The sequence below is a fragment of the Phaenicophaeus curvirostris genome, chromosome 3 (genome assembly GCF_032191515.1).
Source record: "Phaenicophaeus curvirostris isolate KB17595 chromosome 3, BPBGC_Pcur_1.0, whole genome shotgun sequence".
Taxonomy (NCBI): Eukaryota; Metazoa; Chordata; class Aves; order Cuculiformes; family Cuculidae; genus Phaenicophaeus; species Phaenicophaeus curvirostris.
Genome location: NC_091394.1, coordinates 68,779,186 through 68,800,904, shown reverse-complemented (window position 1 = coordinate 68,800,904; position 21,719 = coordinate 68,779,186). Strand labels below are relative to the sequence as shown.

General features: G+C 39.6%; 1 protein-coding gene across 1 annotated transcript in view; it reads right to left on the bottom strand.

Annotated features, from left to right (window-relative positions):
• The window catches only part of STMN2 (stathmin 2), a 40,218-nt gene that overhangs the window by 6,555 nt on the left and 11,944 nt on the right, over positions 1-21,719 (bottom strand). The window contains exons 2-3 of the mRNA XM_069854274.1: positions 8,921-9,016; positions 8,134-8,306 (exon numbers count right to left, since the gene is read on the bottom strand). Coding sequence (XP_069710375.1) covers positions 8,134-8,306; positions 8,921-9,016 — 269 coding nt within the window. The remainder of the gene's footprint in view (positions 1-8,133; positions 8,307-8,920; positions 9,017-21,719) is intronic.

Sequence of the window (21,719 nt, the reverse complement as noted above, 5' to 3'; positions counted from 1 at the left end):
GAGTTTCACTGGTGGAGAATGGGTGGAAGATGAGCCTAAAGGAAAAAGAGCTGAGCAAAGAAGGAGTTTTGTAGCCTAATCAAAAAATCATAAAACCTCTATAAGTTTAACAAAAGCATCCATAACTTTAATAATCATATAATAAACCCATGTTATTTTGAAATAATATCTTTGATTTCAGGTACTCAGTATTAAGCATTTCTTTAACTGTAGGCTATTTGAAAATATAAAAAATTTATTCTGAAAATTTAGTACAATGTAAAACAAATAATTGAACATCTTCATCTTGCTTTACCAGTTTGGACGAGCATGAGTGGCTCAGTTTCACTAGTGCTGGTGAAGTTCTGTTTTCTATTTAATTTACTGTTCAATGGCAACCTTTCATCTTATTTTGGAAGAGCTATCATCATTAAATTTTGGTTACTGGCATGAATTTTCTGAACCCTTTGCTTAAGTGATGTAAAATTAACTTTCATAATCTAAAAATCTATTTCCCTTCCTGTTGGGAGTTTGAGTAGAAAAGATAATATGATACTAATTGCAATGCCCCTTCCCATGAAACATTTAAGAAGCGACTTGCTAATTTGGATGGCTAACATTTCATGGTGTTAGAAGTATGTATACACAATGTGTTACAGAATCAAGCATTTTCAGATTTGGAAAACAGACATTTCCAAGGACATACCCAGGACCTACGGAGATGGTGTAATAAAAAGTAAGATTTAGAATGTGCCCATAGGCAGCACTTTTTAAAAGAACATTGGCTTTCAATGTGATGTACCACAATGACTTTGAGACTCTGGGGCACTTGCCCATTTTTCAGGATTTGTTTTCTTCCATTCAAACTCTTTGTCTTCTGAAACTGCTTCTTATCATAACACCAGGAGAACAGTGAAAAAATAGAGTTCCACATCAAAGTGCACACAGTTCTGGAGGCAACACCAGCAGACAACACATGCAGAAGTAATTTGTCCACTAATGCAAGATAATGAAGAAAATCCTTATAGTCTAATTCAGTATTTACTGGATGCAAATTGCATTGGCACCAGCACATCCGAGAAAACTAAATCAGGCCTCAGGAACTGACTGCATAGAACTGACATCCCTAATGCAATTTTCCTTTACAATATGCCATAAACTACGTTCATTTTCCTCACTCAAAATGTTCAAGGGAGCCAGCCAGGACTGGTTCAAAATAAAGGGACAGCCCTCCCTGCCACAAAACATCCATGAGTCAAGTCTCATTGAGACTGATGCCTCTTTTTCAATGCCATTGTACACCAGCTGTGAGTCTGCTTGTTTTCCTGACATTTAGACCATTTCTGAAATTCCCTTACGACAATTTTGGAAGGCTGTTGGTATGGTTTTTTGTACTGGATTGTCCAACGATTTTCGGTTTCCAACATATTTGGCAAAAGAACTTGGCCACCCTTTCTGTTCAAAGTCTACACATCCAGAAATGGCTAAATGAATGACCCCAGATACCTCGTGGGGCTGGGATTAATAGACTCCTTTTGTTGTTTGCATTGGCTTTTAACCACTGTGTTTGGACTCCCATGGTCTTGATACAGGATTCCAACACAAGAGGGAAGTTTTATTCCAAGTTTATTTTCAACATTGTATTATTTGAAGTGCTGGAAAGGGTATTTTCAAATCCTTGACAGTTGATATATTAACACACTTGTAAATGGCTTGCAATAAGTGCTTCTGGTACAGTTCTGAGAAAATATGTAGAAAAGTCTAGAAATAGGATGAAAGATAAATAAGGAGAAAAAAAATCATGGAATGATGGAGAAAGGAAAAAGCAACACTCAACAGGGAATATTTAGAAGACTGCTTAAATATAACAAGGGTTTATCAATGCATCTACAGCTGAAGTGTCTAGTGCTAGGTGTGAAGGAATAAATATGTTTTAAGACAGATAGTTTTGCTCCTAGAAAGGTACTACTGTACTAAAAAGACTGCTAATAGGGCAAACTTCTATGACATTCATGTCATATTTCTAAAGGATCGTGTGCACCCTGATTTCAGAGATTAGTGCTGCAAAAGGAAATCTGCATCTCATGTTTATCTGGCCAGAGATAGATGAAGACAACTAAATATTCACTTTATAAGCAAAACTATTTATGGAAACCAGCTTTGGAGATACATGGATTTCTTAATTACTACTTACAGGAAGAAAATTCTACTTATCTGAGTAACAGGTACTTTGTTTTCTCACATTTATCTATTTTTGACATGTACAAACAAATATTGAAGTCATTTAAGCAGAGATAAAAATAAGGGATTGCTTTTAAGTGAAAAAATGGGCTCAGACAACTGCTTTTAAAGAGGGAATTTCATCTTGAAGGCATTCACCCAACCATCTTGGTTACTAGAATGTATGAAGTACACTACCAGTGATGACAGTTCCACTTTCATAACACATTCATTCACTGGCTGGATTTTTTAAAACTGAATTGTTCGTTAGAAGCTGCATTAACCTTGGTATTCCTTAGTCTATTGCGTATTTAAGAGACACTATTAATGGAGCAGACTGTGAAGACAGGATTAAAGGCTCCTACTGCAATATAAATACAAAGGTACATCCTTGGTATTAATCAAAAAGAAATGGTGAGCTGAAGTAGTGATGTTTTCAGATGAAGCAATTGAGGCTGGGACTTTTCCATGTAAAAGCAAGGGAACTGGCTCAAGTTAGACCTCATTATGGCACTGGCTTCCTCTAATTTCCTCACTGGGAATACTAATATTTGTACTACATTAGCACCTGTTCTGGCTGTTGTGAGGATTCACTGTCCTGGGGAGTGTGCAAATACACAGGGAGAGGCAGTTCCTCTCCCAAAGAAAGGTCAGTCTAAAGAGAAACAAAGAAGAGGGGGTTGATTGGGGTCCATGGGGTCACAGAAAAGAGGAATGAAATGGCCATATGGCAGGAGACCAAGAGACAACTGAACTGGAACCATAGGTGAAGTCCTGCTTCTGTTAAAACCAAATGGTGTACAATTTTGCTTGAATTTACATGAAAATCCTTTTCTTGTCCAGTCTGCCAAGGGACCTTTGGGTCAGGGCTACTGAGAACATGGAGTAAAAAAAAGATACCAAAAGAGCCCATCCACAGTGTGATTTAAGAAAACTCACTGTCTTTTCCTCAGCTGGCACAAAATTGCTGCTCTCAGATTTGTGACCCATGGGGGTGAATGAGTCATGTTGGAGGGATGCAGGTATCACCTGAGCCCTCTTCCTCATGTTCCCCTACCTGCTCATGAGGCATTCAAGTGATCTGCTGCTGTCTGAAGCCTGCCATTTTAAAGTTAATGAAGATCAATATCAGTTTGTCTTATGATTGTTCATTAACAGCAAATGCCACGGTAGACTGCGGGGAGAAGCTTTGCTAGCACTGGGATGTATGTTGTCTCTGCTCACAACTACACGTGCTCCAAGACAGATCCTGGAGCCTAGCATCAAACCCTCTCCTATCAGGTAGCAAATATCTTTCTGTGGGTACATATGTTGGAGTCCTCAGCACACGAAGGATATGGATCTGTTAGAGCAAGTCCATAGGAGGTCCACGAAGATGATCAGAGGGCTGGAACACCTCCTGTATGAGGATAAGCTGAGAGAGTTGGGCTTGCTTAGCCTAGAGAAAAGAACGATCCTGGGAGACCTGGTAGCAGCCTTCCAACACTTGAAGGGGGCCTACAGGAAAGCTGGGCAGGGGCTCTTTATCAGGGACAGTAGTGGTAGGAAGAGGAGTAACATTTTGAAGCTGAAAGAGGGTAGATTTAGATTAGATATTAGGAAGATTTTTTTTCGTGTAGTGGTGATAAGGCACTGGCACAGGTTGCCCACAAAAACTGTGGATGTCCCATCCCTGGGAGGTGTTCAAGGCCAGGTTGTATGAGGCTTTTAGCAACCTGATGAAGTGCCCATGTCAGGGGGTTGGAAGTGGATGATCTTTAAGGTACCTTCCAGCCCAAACCGTTCTATGATTCTATAACCCACAGGCTTACACTTTTTGGATGAGGAGCTGTGGATTAGTTTGCAGTTTTGGCTGTCCTTTGTGAATTTCTAGGAGGCGGTACTTGTCCTCCAGCTCCACTGCCTTCCCCTTCTCAGTGAAGCCTTTTCCCCCCAACAGCCTGCTGCACTGTGCAGTAAGGCACAAATGGCTTTTTAAATGCCAAAGGAGAGAGGGCCCAAGATTATTAAGAGGCGACTCTGGGTGGGCTGTGGGGCTGGCTCAAAGGAGCAGTGAGTTGGGTGCTGAAGCCCAATGCAGAATGTGGCCACAATGCTAGCAGAGGTGCCCTGGGCTGCTGCAGGGAGCACAGAAAGCCCTGCTTGGGTTTGGCTGCACAGGGGCCTTATCTTGGAGGATTTCCTGGGAAAGGTATTATAAACTCATGTAGCTATAAGTCTATATCCAACAGCGTGGAAGTTAAAAAGTGTGATTATTCTCCTGCTGTCTTTGCAGTGCTAAGCACTAGTGATGAGCCCAATTCAATTTCATCCTATTACAAAGCCATTAAAAGGATGTAATTGCATACAATTTCTTTTCCATAATCCAAAGTCTAGTAGAAATGTGCAACCCTTTAGTAACTGATTTTTATGCCAGTAAGTTGAATATGGGCAATAAAGGTATAAGATTTGACACATGGTTCTTGAAGTCTGTACATCAAGTGTAATAATAGTTGAACATTCAAGGCCAGTGGGTAAAAACTGATAAATACTAAAGATTCTGTGAGAAACATACTTCTGCTGCAGACAATGTCACTGTGCTCTAATTTCTGAAGTGGGAAGGATGAAAAGATTTTTCTGATTATCCACCAAAATGGGAAAATATAGCATACGTATACCAAAAAAAAAGGGGGGGGTTGGGGATAATAATGACATGCTTTAAAGAGGATTCTATAAGTGGAAAGGACAAATCTGTAACTAGCCCAAATGGGTCTTGTGTGATGCACCTCCCAGGGAGGTGGCTGAGTCACCTTCCCTGGAGGTGTTTAAGGCACGGGTGGATGAGGTGCTAAGGGTCATAGTTTAGTGTTTGATAGGAATGGTTGGACTCGATGATCCGGTGGGTCTCTTCCAACCTGGTGATTCTATGATTCTATGATGCTGTGAAAAGGAAAATATGATTCAGGTGAAATTCTCAGTTTGGTCTGAGAGTATGAGGTCACAGAGACTGTTAAGTGAAGAAGACAAAGGGGGAGAAAAGGAAAAAGCCCTTTAAAAGCTTATAAGGAAATAAACAAGAAAAATAACCAGGAAACAGTGTAAGCAGGAGCCTGATGAAGTGCATGTATAGCTATATATGTTCTCATGAGTTTGAAAATTTATTTGTGAACACTGTCTAATTAACAGAGCAGAACCTAATTCCTAAACAGTGTGAAATCAATTAGCATATTTTCTGAAAAGGGAATTCTTGTCCATTAGTTATACTTGATTTTAATTAGAACGGTACTGGAAGGACATGATCTAGAATGGTCATGCCTGATAGATGTTGCATATAGATTGAAAAGTATGATAACAGCTGCCATGCTGGATATCAGGAAAAGTTTGCCTGGTTTGTCTAGCAGCAGAAAGCAGAAGATACTTAGGGAAAGTGTAGAATACTATATATGCATACATATATATATATGCATAGCTTCCTAGTTTCAGCAGCCACCAGGTTACTTATTTTCAGAGCCAGAGAAAATAATAAATAAATGACAAATAATTTTCTACAAGGAAGTGGTCTATTGATTTTTCTATTCTCTTTTTGAAATAAATTTAAAGATTGCTTGATTATACAATATGTGAAAAGGTAATTCTCTCTCTCTGTTTTGAAATTGCTCTCTGATGATTTTGTGGATTTCGTGAAGCAGAATATAATTATTCCTATTCATCTTATTACCATTCATGACTTTGTAGACGTCTATCTTAACTTCCATCTGTCGCCTCTTTCCAAGTTGGAAAGTGGACTGTTTAATTTATCTTCTTATGGAAGATGTTCTCTTCCTCTGGTAACTTTTTATTTTTCTGTGCAATATACTTCTTTTCAGGCCAAAAATAAAGGCAGTAATTGAGATGTGGGAGCACAGGGGATTTTAACAGTGAGGCAATGAACTCTTCTGCTCTGTTCTCTGTTCTTTTCCTAGCGATTTCTTCTGCAATGCTAATGTGGAGGATCTTGTCTATTAAAACATCTCAGTTATATGTTCATTCAAAATGAATATAATACCAAGGGGAAGAAATGGCAGGTGTCTGTATTGCTATCACTGATTACTGGTTTATTGCATAATGAGTTTTTCTTTAGGAAGAAGTGAACAGTAATGAAATCAATTAAATTAAATCTCTGGGACATTCAATTTATGTTTCCCTCTAAGTATATACATAATATCAGTCTTCTTAATTGCTGCCATTTCATTCTGTGTCCATATCTTTACTTGACTATTTGTACTTGGTACAGAGACGCTTCACAGACTGAGTCCTTGGGGCATATCATCATTTGGGTGTATGAAATCTCAAACTTCTGAGCAGGTGCTAATGCAAATGCCTATTTCTTTCACATAAAGTCATCCCCTTTTTCTGAAATGAACACTCTGGCAGAATTAGTTCTTTGAAAGAAGCAATAGCGGTAATATGTTTGCGCTAGAAGCAGAAGGTCTTGTGTTAGCAAGGCAGCAGAAATGGCAAGTGTGGCAACACTTCAGTGTCTGCCTAAAATAATTGTTTAAATTAGTGAGGTCCAGTGGTTTCACTAGAAATCATAGCTGGGGGTGAGCTTTTAAGGACCTGTCAGTAATCCAGATTTACTGACTTCAATGGACTCGAATCTCACTGTACACCTATAAAATCACTCCATGGGGTTTCTTGGAAGTGACCCTGACCTAGTCTGACAGGAGTGAAAGGAGAATGCAGCTGCTTTTGTTAGACCTGTTCCATGTGCTATCTGTGTCATACCTGATGTCCCTGGACTTCTCTATACATTTTTGTCCTTATCTGGAAATGATTCTGTAAACATCAGTTTTTGTAAAAAATCACATTATAAGTGATATAAATGAAAGGCTTACAGACATATAAGCTTGTTTCATTTTCAGATACACGCTACCAGGGACTCCATGAGCAGGTGGAGGGGGTTTCTGACTCCAACTTAACTGGTGCAGGCAGATTTGCCATGAAACAACATTGATCCCCTGACTGAAGGACACAGAAAGTCCTTCTATGGCTCCTGCGGCTTCTCTGAGTTCTGTGGCTCTCCTTTTATGCCATAGCAAAAGGAAACACAGGTTAATCAGGACAATATATTACCACATTTTGAGTTTTCTGTTTACATTGCTGCCAGCCATGACTTTCCAGAAATGGTGTAACATGGCACAAGTACTGCTCCAGTACAGAAAACTGCTAATTTTCAGACTGACAATTCAGGCTGGCAAAGGTGAGTGTCTCACAGGCTTTGCCTGTCACCTTTGGACCTATCTCATCAAGAATTCGGCCTCCTATCTTCTGCAGAAAAGTAAAAGCAATCTGAGGTAGCTCTGACTTACAGCAAATAAAGATCTCTTCAACACATCAGTCATGATTAAAGCCAAATAAACAGTTAATGTGGACTTCCTGCTGCACGCGCCCTGCATTTGTGCTAACCTTTGTGAAGGTTATGCTTGTAATTCAGGGTTTATATGCCTCCATACTGCATAAATATTTTAGTTGCTTCAGGAAGGCCTTGTGAGTAAATTCCATGGGCTCTATGAGGAGTCAAGACCTGTTAGCCTAGACAGTGGCTGTTTGAATTGCACATGCATCTCTTGGACACCATAAAAAGTGCACTAGTTTCCAGCAGCTATTATAGATGCTCTGAATCAATCACTTATATTTACACAGTAAGCATGCATGTTTGGATCCAACTTGGGCCTTCTATCCCAAGCTATCTATATTCTGTGATGCATACTTCCCAAGCATCAAAACCAGCAAGGTGTGTTTGCAAGCTGCTGAAAGAAAGTAAACTAATTTGTTTCTTTAAATATGTTAACAATTATTGCCCATGCAGGTAACTGTGGGTCAGTGATGGCAACGGGAAACATACCAATAGACAGGAAAGCTGTCACTCTGCACACTAAGACAGGTCTAAGTACTAGCATTTAGCAAATATACCTTCCTCCTCTCCTCTGCAGCCTCCAGCTTCTTCTGGATCTCCTCAAGAGACAGTTCTTTCTTCTTTGGAGAAGCTAAAGTTCGTGGTGCTTCTGAGACTGGAGATGGTGGCTTTAGGATCAGTTCAAAGGCCTGGCCTGAGGCACGTTTGTTGATTTGTTTCACTTCCATGTCTGCACAATAAAGTGAGAAATGGTAAGTCCTTCAATACCACAGCAATATTGAGGAGAGAAGCAGCACAAGTGTTAGTGTAGGATCAGAAGGACAGACAAAAGATTTACTATCTTTGCCTTGGGCATTTTAAATGCAACAGCAGATTATGGGCTGACAACTGTTCTCAGAAGTGCATTCGATTTTATCTGTAATAGCTTAACTATATATTAATATCATAAAGATAAAAACATATAGCTGTTTTAGAAGCTTATTGGGGTTCTGTGTCATTTCACACCCCTTGCAGGCAATTCCCAAGTTGATTCTTTTTTTAAGCTTGCTTTCATATTTTCTTGGTTTCCTTGGTAATTATGTCAACTGTGAAGAGCTGTAATATTCAAATGGGTAGTAGGAGCTCAATGTTAGAAGGTTATCTTTAAGAGTTTAGATAGCTGCTATTAGGGACAATATCCAACATCGTGGGTAATGCACTTTCAATAAAGGTTGATAGTCAAAACCAGCGAATGAATTGTTAAATCAGAAAAACATCCACTATCATTATGGACTGGGACAGTGAACTGAGTAATTTCCCAGCAGTAGCATATTATCTGGATGATTTCCAGTGAAAGTCACTCACCATCATATTTATAGATGTTCATGTTGCGAGGCTCAGGGTAAAAACAGGAGCAGATCAGAGAAAGCATGGACAGCTCCTTCATCTTTTCCTTGTAAGCTGAAATGAGAGACCTTGTTAGCATGCTTCACTTCCCCAGCTCCTCCTTAGTGAATCTCTGACTGAGGTGACTGGCTGGGAACCAGAAAATCTGCTCCATCACCCACATATCAGATTTCTCTAGAATGTTTACTTTCAACTATTTCTTCTGAATGTTAACCCTTCATGAAATCACACACAAGATACTCAGTACTGCAGAAAGTGCTTCTGATCTCCTACACAATCTCAGCCTTGAGTGTACTGCAGACAGTCCTCTTTGGTTTATAGAAAGTTACTCTAGCTACCAGGAACTGTATTTGGAATTGGAATGGTGCCATGACTCCTCTCTCTCCTGGCAGGCGGAGAGAAATGAAGCTTTTACAAATTCTCTGACGTACCCAAATGCAATTGAGAACAGCTCTGAAACACTGCCTGTGTGTTGCTATAAACAGATGCTAAAGACATTATCTGTTAACAAATGAAAATATAATTCAAATAATTAAAAATAAAACCAGGAATAAGGATATATTTTTCAAATCTTTTGCATATTGTCCTTAATATGTGTAACTACTTGAAATAACACTTTTCCTTCCTCCCTTACTGGCCAAAGTACATTGCTTTCATACTCAAGTCTAGTGTGTATCAGTTGACACAGTAAATGCCCTTGTGATTTACCCCTATGGTGTCATGTTTACTGACTTTTTAATGCCTATAGACCCCAGTCATGGGCAGAGCAGAAGTTGGTCTACAAATGGTGATACCAATACCTAACCATTAAACGATGTTCTGTGTTCACCTTTTCTAATTGCTATCACCTGTAGGTAGGAAAACAGTCTTGTACCTGGTCACTTGGCAGGTCAGTGACAGAGCTCGGACTTACAGCTGGCTCCTGAGTCCTGGGGCAATAACCTCACCACTGTCCACGCAGCATAAGATATCTGTTGCTTCAAAATTCATCATGGCACACACAAATCCCTCATACTATCAAAATAATTTCTAAAGAGGCAGACACACTTTTTCCACCAGCATATGAAAAGATGGCTTAAACTATAACTGTGGCTGAAAGTATTGTACTCAACAGATTAGACCAAATTAATCCTTGATGTTCCTAAAGGAAAATCAGGCAGCCCTTTGACATTCAAATTGTGGATGGATGCTCTTGTGCTTTTTAAATATGATTTTCCTACTCAGAAAAGCCCCTGAAGTTGATGAGGCCTTGAGAGCCTTTGTGTGCTGCTCAGAGTGGTGGAATTTGAATGACTGATCCATTCTGGAATGAACTTCTAACTGCAAGTGGATGATTAATTCATGTAATTAAGCTTTGCATGGGGTCCTTCATTAGTGGACACTAAATAGCCTACCTAAAGGGCATAGAGCTTTTCAAAAACCACTGGTAAAAGCCAGTGTCTCAGGTCAAGAGTATACTGAAGACATTGCTTTTTGTAAACCGAGGTTTTCAAGGAAGCTTACAAGATTTTTAGTTCAAAACATAAGTACCAACTTGCAAAAAATCCTCTGAAGAGACAAATCATATCCAATTGATATTTGTTAATAATCAAACACGATGATATGTTCATTTAGGCTTCCATCCGATAAAGCATTTAACTGCACACCTAATTCTAAGCACACAGGTGTGGCTGTCAAGACTGTCCTTGGAAGAGGGCTTGCCTAGCTGGCTGCCCACACCACCAAAATTGCATCCTTTTCAGCACAGAGGTTGTAGAGTGGGAGCACAGGAAACCCTGCATGCTGCATGGGAGGCTGCTGAACATACAGAAAAGGAATGCTGAGTTGTGTGGTAAAGACATGGCTGTTGATGACATATGCTGAAAGCTAGACCTTCTTGTACAAGGTCTGATGAATCGCTGCCGTAGTGTATAACTTGAAATACATTTCTAGAAAGGGGCATGCAAAGCAGTGTTTTAGAAATCCTGGCTTTTGGGGCCCTTGTTATTATTCATCTTTGTTTGACGTTGAAAATGTCTTGTTTTCTAACAACATTTAAAAGAATTAGAAAACGGTGTTCATTCTCCCAGCTTCTTATCTGCAAACCATAGCTGGAGAAAGATAAGAACGTGCTCAGCTCTCCTTTCAGCACAATAGCTGCACTGAAAGCATGCTAGCACAACGATTGTCCTGTTTAATTCTGGCCACTGACAGAACTAGGATGACTTTCAATGCTTTACAAGCATTGCATTTCCTTTTTACATGGTATTGATTTAGCCTTCGTTTGCCCTAGAAGATCCTTCAATTATAGTTGGAGCTTGGGTTGAATACTTATAGCAAGTTCCAGATGCTGCTGCAACTCTGGGAACCAAACAACCTTCTGTGTTAACCAGTTCCTTTCTTCCTGTTGGAGACTTAAGGGCTGAGGGCCCTAGCAAATGGTATAAAAGCTTTGATAGGGAAATTGCTAGGAAAGAACAATATTGACAAAAGACAGTAACAGAATCTTCTTAGTTATGCACAGTAAGATTTAAATGTTTAGACACATTTAAACCTTCGAAGTTGGACAAAAGCAGGACACTGATTTTTGTTAAAACCCAAGAGAATTTTTATATTAGCAATTCTTGCGGTTTTGCTGTGACTATCCTAGTATTTACAAGTTGTCTTAATTTTTGAAGCTCTATGATTATTTCAAAAGCTCTTCTATTCTCTTAAAAATAAGTCCTTATATTCAGAGTTGCAGAAAAGCCTTAGAAATAATACCTAATGTCCCTAAAAGATTTGACAGCTTCAGGCAAGAAATTCAGATAGTTTTGAAACTCAAGAACACACAGTATTTTTATAAATAGGTCCCAAATATAAGACAATCTCATCATTTTCTCAAACTTCAAGCATGATTTTTGGTTGGAATTAGATGATCTTTAAGATGCCTTCCAACCAAAACCATTCTGTGATTCTATGATTTTTAACTGTGAAAGCACTCCCTGTTTTGGGTGAAAATTTCCATGCTCTTTCTTTGTGTGGTCTAAGAACTCCTGGAGGCTTTCAAGAGTGCCAGTGCTACATCTGCATGAGCAAGCAGGGGCGCACAACAGGACTCTGGACAGAAACAATTCTAAGGACTCTATGCCCATGCTCTATGTATTTTGAGAGTCTTTTATTTAGACTAGTTTGGTCCCATGAGTACCTGAAGCATAACAAATGTACATACCAACACATATCTTCCAGTTTCATTATCTATCAAGTAAGCCAGTTTCTGCACTCTGAGATTGCTCTGCGATGTGAAACAAATCATAGTCGGCTGGGGTATTTTGATGACTCTCTTCTAAAGTGCTCTCCTGATCTCAAATAGTAAGTTTATTCAGATACAAACCATATTCCTCCACTAACAACAGAAAATTAGTGCACTGCTGCTCCAGCAGCTCACTTGCCCATTGAGTGGAGCTAATGAGGAAGACTGCTATGGCTGCCATTTGAAGGCAGCATCCACTTATTTGTTGCTGGGGGAAATAAGAATATTGGGGAAAGCACTGGTAAAACCACCCTGTCCTCGTCTGTTATCCAATAGCTATAAGGAATCTTTTACAGTTTATACTATAAAATGAAAATCTGTCTTGACTGACGGGCCATGGGCAATTTGGGTCACATTTAGTTCCTTGGCAAAGCACAGCTACAACAGATTGCTGTGTCACAGCAGAGACCATTATTCATAAGCAAGACTATTTTTAACATATAAAAGCAGAGAGATAAATGTAAATGTTACTTATAATTAACATCTGATGAAGGCAAATCTGTTGGTTCCTTTTGCCTTACTGCATCCAGTCTGCATCTAATGAAGAGCTACTCATTTTTGACACTTTTCTCTAGTCCCACTAGCCAACAAGTTCTTGAAGTTCTGTGCACCTGGAAGGCAACAGAAACTGACACGTTGCCCATGGTCAAAATGTGCCTGTGTTCCCTTGCCAGGCATCTGTGAGACAGTCAGCTTTCTGAGATGCAACTGAATTCCTCCTTTTTTTTCTGGCTTGGAAGAGACTGCAGAAGAAAGTAACTAAGACTAGGTGGCATGTGAAATGCAAGGTACAGAAGACCTCCCACAGCCATCCTTTACATCAACTTCTCGTGGATGTTACTGACAAAGCAGTTTCTTACAAATTTCACTTTGTTAATGCTCCCTTTGAGGTGCTAGAGTTTTTGGTTTGTCAAGGCAATTATTTAAATCATGAAAAGACATGTCATTTCCTGAGCACAGGCACAATCTGTTGTCCAGTGATTTTCTTTTTTTTTGTAATGAATTTTAGATGCATGTTTTTTCCGTCAAAGGAAATGATGTTTTATGACGGTAAGTGTAATTGTTTCCCCATAGCTGGTGGTGGTATCTGAAGAAAGCTGCATGATGAGTACAAGTAAAGTGGTGAACTAGGATTGGGACTAGTGCATTGGACTTGGGAAAGTAAAACTCAAGGTGGGACACGAGTGTTAGGGATTCTACACATTTAATTTCTGGAACTTATCTGAGATATATGAGTTTGAGATTCACTTTAATTCACTGGTCATCCACAGCTAGTTTGCAGCAGTCATGAAATTTTTTTTCAGTCAATGGAGAGATAAGCACCACCATAGACTGATTACAAGTCCCATTACAAGAGAGATGCCTAAGATAAATGAAATAGGTTGTCTTAAAGCCAATGAATCTCCTTCCATTGTCAGAAAACCTTAGGCTGTTTGTAGGCTTATGGAGTCACCAGCGATGAAGTGAATGAAAGCAAAAGCCCCTGCAGTGCATTCATCTTATCCATCCTTTATGCTCAGTCATGAGTGACATCTCATTTTGGTGGTTCACACAGGTGGAACTAATTTTGTGACGTTCTCTCTGAATGTAAAACATTGCTCAACAGAATATTTGCTGTGAATCCATCTTGCAACCTTATGTACATGTGCTTTTCCAGTTTCCCTAACAAAAATAAGATTGCTTTAAACTGTACTAACAGCTCAAAGTAAAGGCTCTTGAGATGAACTGGACAGAATGGCAATGCAGAGGCGAGCAGAGTGTTTTGGTCATGTCACCTGCCTCTTGATTTTGTGATACTTTTGTACCTAGACAACAAAGGAATTAGGTAGTATGAAAATGAAAAAGAAAACAGACAATGAGGAAAAGAAATTGTGAAATGTTGAGCTGTTTCTGTCAACAGTGACCAGCACTTCCTATCATATGCACAGAAAATGAGAAAGAACGAACTTGGACAGATCTAATCTGCTTTCTGGCAAATGACTGTTTTAAAAAGTAATTTTAGACATTAATCTCTGTAATGCTCATGACCCCAAGGTCACTGAAGTTATCTAGGTTTTGGCAGAAGAACTAGCAATTTTATTCTTTCTAACCAGAGATTCTTTTAACAAATGACTTTAAAATGGATTGGGATGGAATCAGGCATTAGTATCGTTCATCAAAGCGCAGGGTGTCAGTGAAATCAGGGAGCACTGTAACATCAGTTCTTCAAAACACAAAAGGTGATGCAAGTGACAGATCTGATCCTTTAGCTCTGCAGCCCTCCTGAAATCCATTTGAACTTCAGGATAAAACCAAAAATTCCATACCTTTTTTTTTTCCCTGAGGGAGGAAGACTCTTTGTCTTTGCAATTTTTTCAAGGCATGCCCTCCATATTTTCCTCCTTATGTCTGCACTCCATCTCCATTACCTCAACTTTCTTCCCATAGAGCTTTTTATATAGGAAAGGATGTGAGGTACAAAACCTGACTTTGAAGGTAATGGAGAGGATGAACAGTGAGGAATGAACTTAAAGGTTACAGTACTCCTAAGACAGCTCTATTTCCTGCTGGCTAACTGAAAACAACTGTTTAATTTTTTTGCAGTGAGAAGTTCTACTCCTGTTCTTTGGATGCTTTGGCAGGATGCTGATGTTTAAGCTGCTGAATTTAGGCCTCCTTCATCAGAGGCCTCCACAACCAGAGATAGCTCCTGTTACACAATTACCACGAAAGTGTGAAAGTCTTCTAAGCATCAATAGTTTGCAAGTATTTAAGGCAGCCCCATCCAGTAACCATTCTGCTATGCCCTGTCTCCTATACTCTGTGCAAGCATGAAAGAACATGGAAATTCAGCTATGGGATGATGTGAATGAAAGAGATTTTCCTGAATGCGAGCTTGATGGAAAAAGAAAATGGTACTAGGCTGTAGAAACAGCATCAGGAGGAAATAACCCTCCTTACTTAGCTCACCTTACCTGCCTGAGAACTGTTGTTTCTTTTGTAACATACCTACACAAGGGGAAAATAGTCTTTTTTGACTTGTATGAAAAATCCTGAATTTCACTTTTAGTTTAGGAATACTCATAGAGTAGTAGTAATGATTTTGCATGTATCATTCTGGGTCTGATCCTGTCATTAATTTTCCTGTTCTCAAGAAAAATCCCTATCCCCTGAGCTATCACTCAGAGTCTTATATGAATGACTTAAGAATCAAAACCTTAAGCCCTAGAATTTTTGAATGGGTGGATTTGTTTTCCATGATTTAATACGCACTCTTTATGTAATGTGTTTCCTTTGCATCATATGCTTGAAGGGTTGTGACATGCTCTTTCACCAGCACACAAAGCCATTAAACTCTTCTACTTCTGACAAAGGTTACATACAAAATTGCTTAAAATGCCAGATATTACACTCAGATATTCCACTAACTTTGAAGATTCCACCCTGGTAAGCAGCACTGCATCGGAATCTGTCTCCACACAGGCTAAAAGCACTGTTTTCGGGGATGCTAATGTTCACGTGTGAAGGCTGGAGAAGCAGGAGGCTTGTCAGAGACTCTCCCCAACACACCCACCCAGCCCTGCTGCACACAGATTGTCTTGTCTCAGCATTTCTGAGATTGGGGATACCACATGCACCAGCCAGCCACAACTGCAGCCTAGTAGAGTTTGCTTCAAGACTTTCCTGCAGAAGAATCCCTCTCAGATTTATGATCCTTCCCTCAGAAGTGGCTACAAGCTTATAAGTAGGGCTTATGAGCCCCCTGAGCCTTGCGGTTTCCTGGGTGCAAGGCTGTGGTGCTTGGCTTGGTCCCGTATCATTGCTGGAAACTGAAGCACCAAGAAAAGATGTGCAAAGGAGGTGGTACTGCTTCAGTGTCCTTGTGACAGACAATAAATGTGGGGTGGACTGTGTCACAGTTTGGAAGGACAGAAGTCGCAGAGCCTGCAGGAGCCTCTTTCCCTTGACAGGCTTGGGATGCTGATACCAGTCACCACAACAGCAATGTACCTACAGCTTTCTGCTTGCTGGTGACCCAGGGTCTGTGTGGGAAGTGCAGTTCTGAGTCCTTGCACTGAGCACACTACTTTCCCCTGGAGCACCCAGCAGTCAGGGAGTAGGCTATTGGAGATGGCTGCTGCCTCCCAGCACCCTTAAGGTCATCTCGTTAATATATTATGGGAAGCATGTGGAGGTCCAGCTGAGATCTGCACTGCTTTCTCTACACATCCTGTGCCAAAGAGCTTATGATGTAAGTGACAAAGACAGGCAATAAATGACCCAGAGGTGAAAAAAATGCCTCAGGGCAGGTCACAGACCCTCTGTGTAGGAAAGCTACAGGTTTCTTGATTTCTGGATGAATGACACCTCCACTGGCACAGGCTGTCTCCCTGAGAGTGCTGCAGACAATATGAGTGCTGGCTAGCAAAACAGCCCCTAGAGTGAGGATGCAAAACAAGTATGATGAAATAGAACAGCAACAGATTAGTGCCACAGCCTGCTATGATCAAACAGCATCTTCCCAAGGTATGAATCATGCTGTAGTTTCTGTTGTAGCACAGTAAGACTGGGTTACTAGAGCAGAATGTGACAGAGCTGGTTGCCGGTGTTTCTTTTAATTTTCTGAATCTTGCCCTCAGTCATGTGTGTTTGGAGCAGTGGCATTTATTCAGTTTTTCCTGATGGTCTTTCAGAAGCTTCCACTGGCTTAATTCTCAAAACCTTGATTCCTTCAAGCAGACTTGACAAACTCTTCCTGTTCTTGCATCACTCAGCCATTCATCACCCACTGACAGTGGATGTAATTTTATTCTATGGTAGCTGTATAATATCATGCCTAGAAATTAATGACATAATCCTGGCATACTGTCAGTCTTCACCACTGAAATAAGAGTCCTGCTACTGTTTCTTTTCATCTGGACATAGTAGACCTTTTCTGGACTTGTACTGGTATTATTCCAATGATGTTATGAACTCCCTCCTCCTCATCTTTGGACTGAGATTGCAGTCAAATTGTTTTGAGAGTCATGTTGAGCTGCTCAACAGAGCAAGTTTTAGGAATTACCCACACCTTCTGAAAGCAAGACATTGACAGAGCATCAAGTGAAGGAATAGCCCAAAATGCTTCAGCAAAGCAGGCAGTTTAAGAAAGAATAGGTAAAGAATCCAACTTATCCCATTTTCATCATTCAGTGATTCTCAGCTGTTGTGGAGGACCCCAATAAAGGCAACAAGAGCTGCATTACTGCCGGTCTCTGTTAACAGAGTCTGGTCTTAGCCATTTTTTCTGGGATCTGATATACATGTGCTTTTGATAGAACTGTACATCAGACATAAAATGTGACTTTTAAAAATAACTCATATAGGAGTTGTAACCACAACCTTCATTAAATCACATGCTGTGCCATTCCAAAGTGTAGATACCCTTGATGTCTTCCAATATTTTAAAAATTGTGCATTAAACTGATGAAAGCCAAAATATTAGTTAGTCATAACTTAAGACTCTAAAATCAGTAAGAAAATTCAATTGTAAGATGCATTTTTTTTGCTTTTGGCAAAGAAAATACTGAGGCCAATCAGCCAAGTGTAAATTTGGGTTTATGTTACATGGGGTAAATGCAATTATAATTAGCAGTAGAATTGGGTTCTTGATCTTTATATTCCAGTAATTAAACTCCTTGCTTGCTGAGTCATTTCACTGAATGCAGGACCTATTGCAATTATTTTCACACCATAATTACTGAGAGAATCCATCTTAGATACAATATGCTGCTGTAAGTCCTGTGGAAGGTACCATCCAAATTAATAATTTCATATAGCCTAGGAAGCCCATTTTATAGTGTCTGAAGAGAAAACAAATAGAAGCATTAATTAATTAGTTTATACATATATGTATACATTAAAAAAAATAAAAAGCCTTTTTTCACAGAAATTTATTGGTTGATTTTGAGCAGTCCACATGTATTTAATGTACTTCACTCAAAGCCAAATATATGTAACTGCATCTTTGTGCTACACAATCACTCTTCCTGGCTGCCATGACTACCGACTAAATGTCAAAATGCAAAAGACAATGAAAGGAGACAGTTTGAAAAATCCAATTTTGTTCTGGCTTTTGAAGGGAATTTTAATTTTGTGGGATGTGTTAAAATAAGATTGTCTCACCAGTTTGAATGGAAGCATTAGTTTCCTTTCTGTACACAATTGCAAATGACATATGTAAGTAGATTACTTAAAAATGAAGGGTTCCTATCCTTGCAATAATGCAAACAATGGCATACATGTTTTAATTGTGTTAATTAACAATACTATTTTAATGCTGGAACAAAATAAGCTCTTAGTAAATGACTTGTAAGTTTCTGTATAAAACTATTCAGTATTAGAGTTTGTCTGCTGATTTTACTCACATTTGTGAAGAACTTTGATTTAAACCCAGGGAGGTATGATAATATAGGCTGTATTGCAGATGCACTGACACTTTAGTTTATACTATGTTGCTTTACATCCTATAGCTTAATTCTCCTTTTTTCAAAACAAAGACTACAGAAATTTAAAAGCTTTTATACAAATTTACGAGTCTACTCAATTTGGTATACCTAGGAGCAAGGGGCTTTATTTATTTAATTACAAGATATTGCATAGGACTGAATTTCTGGGCTTAGAGAAATCTAGTCCCTAGTTTGAGAAAGTCTCCCTGTGTAGGAAGCCTATCAAGGGTGCATTTATCCTTGAAGAAATGCTTTGGTTAAAAAATGATGTCTCTAGGGTTTGAAGGACTTTGAAAACCATGCACAGAGCAAGCAAAAATGACAGCAGTTCTCTGATCAACTATGTTGATACAGAGCAGATTTTATAAAACTCATCTTTTCCTTCGGCCGTACCTCCATCAGAATGACTAGGAAAAGTATCTTTTGGCAGGTCCCCAAATCTAGAAACTTGGGCTACTTGTAGACACCTCAGTCTTCAACACGTTCATTGTGAAAATCCATTTTCGCAGCATTTAAAGACATAAGATAATTTTCTGCTTGTCTTCGACACAGTCCTAAAGATTGCAAATGCCTAAGTGAGATTTCAGGTGATGTTTCAGTGGGTGGCTATTTCAGCGTGATGTAAACCTACAGGTGGCAATGCTGAAAGATGAAGTCTAAGCACCAAAATAGGAATGGATACTGGGGCAGGGCCTTTCTTTTTACAATGAATTTATGGAAATGAATTTAGCATATGTAGGTTGGTTCTGAAAGTCTCACAATGAAGAGGGGTTTTTTGCTATTTCTTGCACCTTTCTTTTTTAAAGTGATTAGACTGTGAAAATGGGAGAGAGGGAGCAGGGCAGAAGCAGAGGTGGGTGTGAATCAGTGGGAGGGGAGGTTGGGTTCATCATTGGTTGAAGGTATTTGGAGTTGTGCAGCTGCACCTGAGGTAGTGCATTCAGTTTTGGGTCCACTAATTTAAGAGAACATGAAAGAACAGGTGAAGGTCCAGTGGAGGGGTACCAGGAAAGTGAGGAACCTGAAGCATGTGGCCTGTGAGAGGTGGTGGAGAGGGACAGATCTTTTTAGTTGTGCAAAGAGGTGGTTAAAGGACAACGTACTAGCTGCTTAAAACTCTTTGAAGAAAAGACAAATGAAATGACAATACCAAACTCTTCTAGATAACAGAAGACAGAACAGCCACAAATCACAGCTTAGAAGGTTGTGAGATCATCCATTCAGGAGCTGGCTGGACAAAGTGGTGATGGTTCTTCTCTAAGCAGGAGGACAAACTAGGTAACGTCTGGATATCCTTCCAACCAGCTTCTCTGTAGTTGAATTCCCAGAGTAAGCTCACTTTTTATGTGCGCTATGGTGGGAGGACGGGCTTGCTACCAACTTACAGCCCCAGCTCCACTCGTCTTTGTTATTCACATGCTGCCCAGGGAGGTGGTTGAGTCCCCTTCCCTGGAGGGGTTTAAGGCACGGGTGGACGAGGTGCTGAGGGGCATGGTTTAGTGTTGGATAGGAATAGTTGGACTCGATGATCCGGTGAGTCTCTTCCAACTTGGTAATTCTATGATTCATATCTTTTAGTGTTTGCTGTCTGAACAGAAACGCATCTCATCTCACTGGACCTCTGCACTATTGCTACCATTCACGATTTTTGCATTAGCTGCAGACTCTTAGAGAGCTCACTCCCAGCACATTACAGAAAGAAATCCTTCTGGCTGTGTTCCTGGTTCTTGCCCCAACTACTCACTCACTCGCTGCCCTCCATCCTATTTCCTTTCTTGCCAAAGAATCTCACAGTTTCCTTTTACCAGGTTCCAAGAGCACCTTGTTGAGGTAGCATCAGGAAGAGACACCAGCTGTTCAGCTTCCGTGCTTCAGATGTGGCCATCACCACAGACCACTTTGCCAGCCATCCTACCTCATTTCTGAAATAGAGTCTTGCAAGTACCCTTTCAGATTTGGTAAAAAAAATCTCTCAGCACTTAAGCTTGCTTGCAAAGTAAGCAATAAGCCATACAGAATAGACAAGGGCAACAAAAAAGATACACAAAAGCAAACTATTCTTTTTTTTTTGCCACTATTCTTTTAAATTTTGGCTTTGCCTCACTGGGAAGATCTTGTATAGCTTGCAGAGTCTAAATGATCATTTCATTTTTGAAACTGCTGCAAATAGAATAGAAATCTGGTCATCAGTGAGTATTAACTAACATAGCACAACAAATCTTGGGTCTCTGCAAGTTTTGTTATTCAGTAAAACCAAAAAATCACATTGGAAATAGAGCATGTGGATATTTTAATCAGAAATTGGCACAACTGAAAACATTAATATAGATGAAACTTAAGATGTAACCCAGACTATAAAATAAATCTGAGACAATTACTTGACTTGACATTCTTTGCTTTTTTTAGTAAAATCGAGCTGGGCAGTGACAACAGGCAATGAAGTAATGGGTGAAATCTTAAATAATATTGACTTCTGCTAGGTAATGAGCATTTTCCAATTTGTCACATCCTTTCTTAGCCTGAGAAAAGAATACACAAAAAGCATATATGCTAAAATAAAGCTTCAACTTGAGCACCCACTAAGTCATGGCCATTTATCAGAGGTCTTCTAGAAGCCCATCTAGAATATATGGCCCATGTCCTGAATCATTCTATTGTCGTGAACTCCTAACTCCCAGTAAGATTAGTTAGGGTAGTTTGAATTTTCTGTTAGTCCTAATCTTGAACTGACTGATACTCTTTTACTAGCAATCAGATAACTAATGGATGAAATTCCAGCCTTGTTTTAAGTCAACCAAAAATTTCTCTTTGTCTTTGGTGCATTTAAGTTTTATCTAATAGATGCTTTCAGTGGGGGATTCTGTGATGAAATTTTTGAGCTATTCATCACATCTCTGTTATTCTGGCTTTCAGATATTACTGTATGATATTTAACTAAACTATCTATGCATCTATTATTACTAATTACCTGATTTATACTTCTACTATTGTATCCTGCCATGTCTTTATGCATATATTC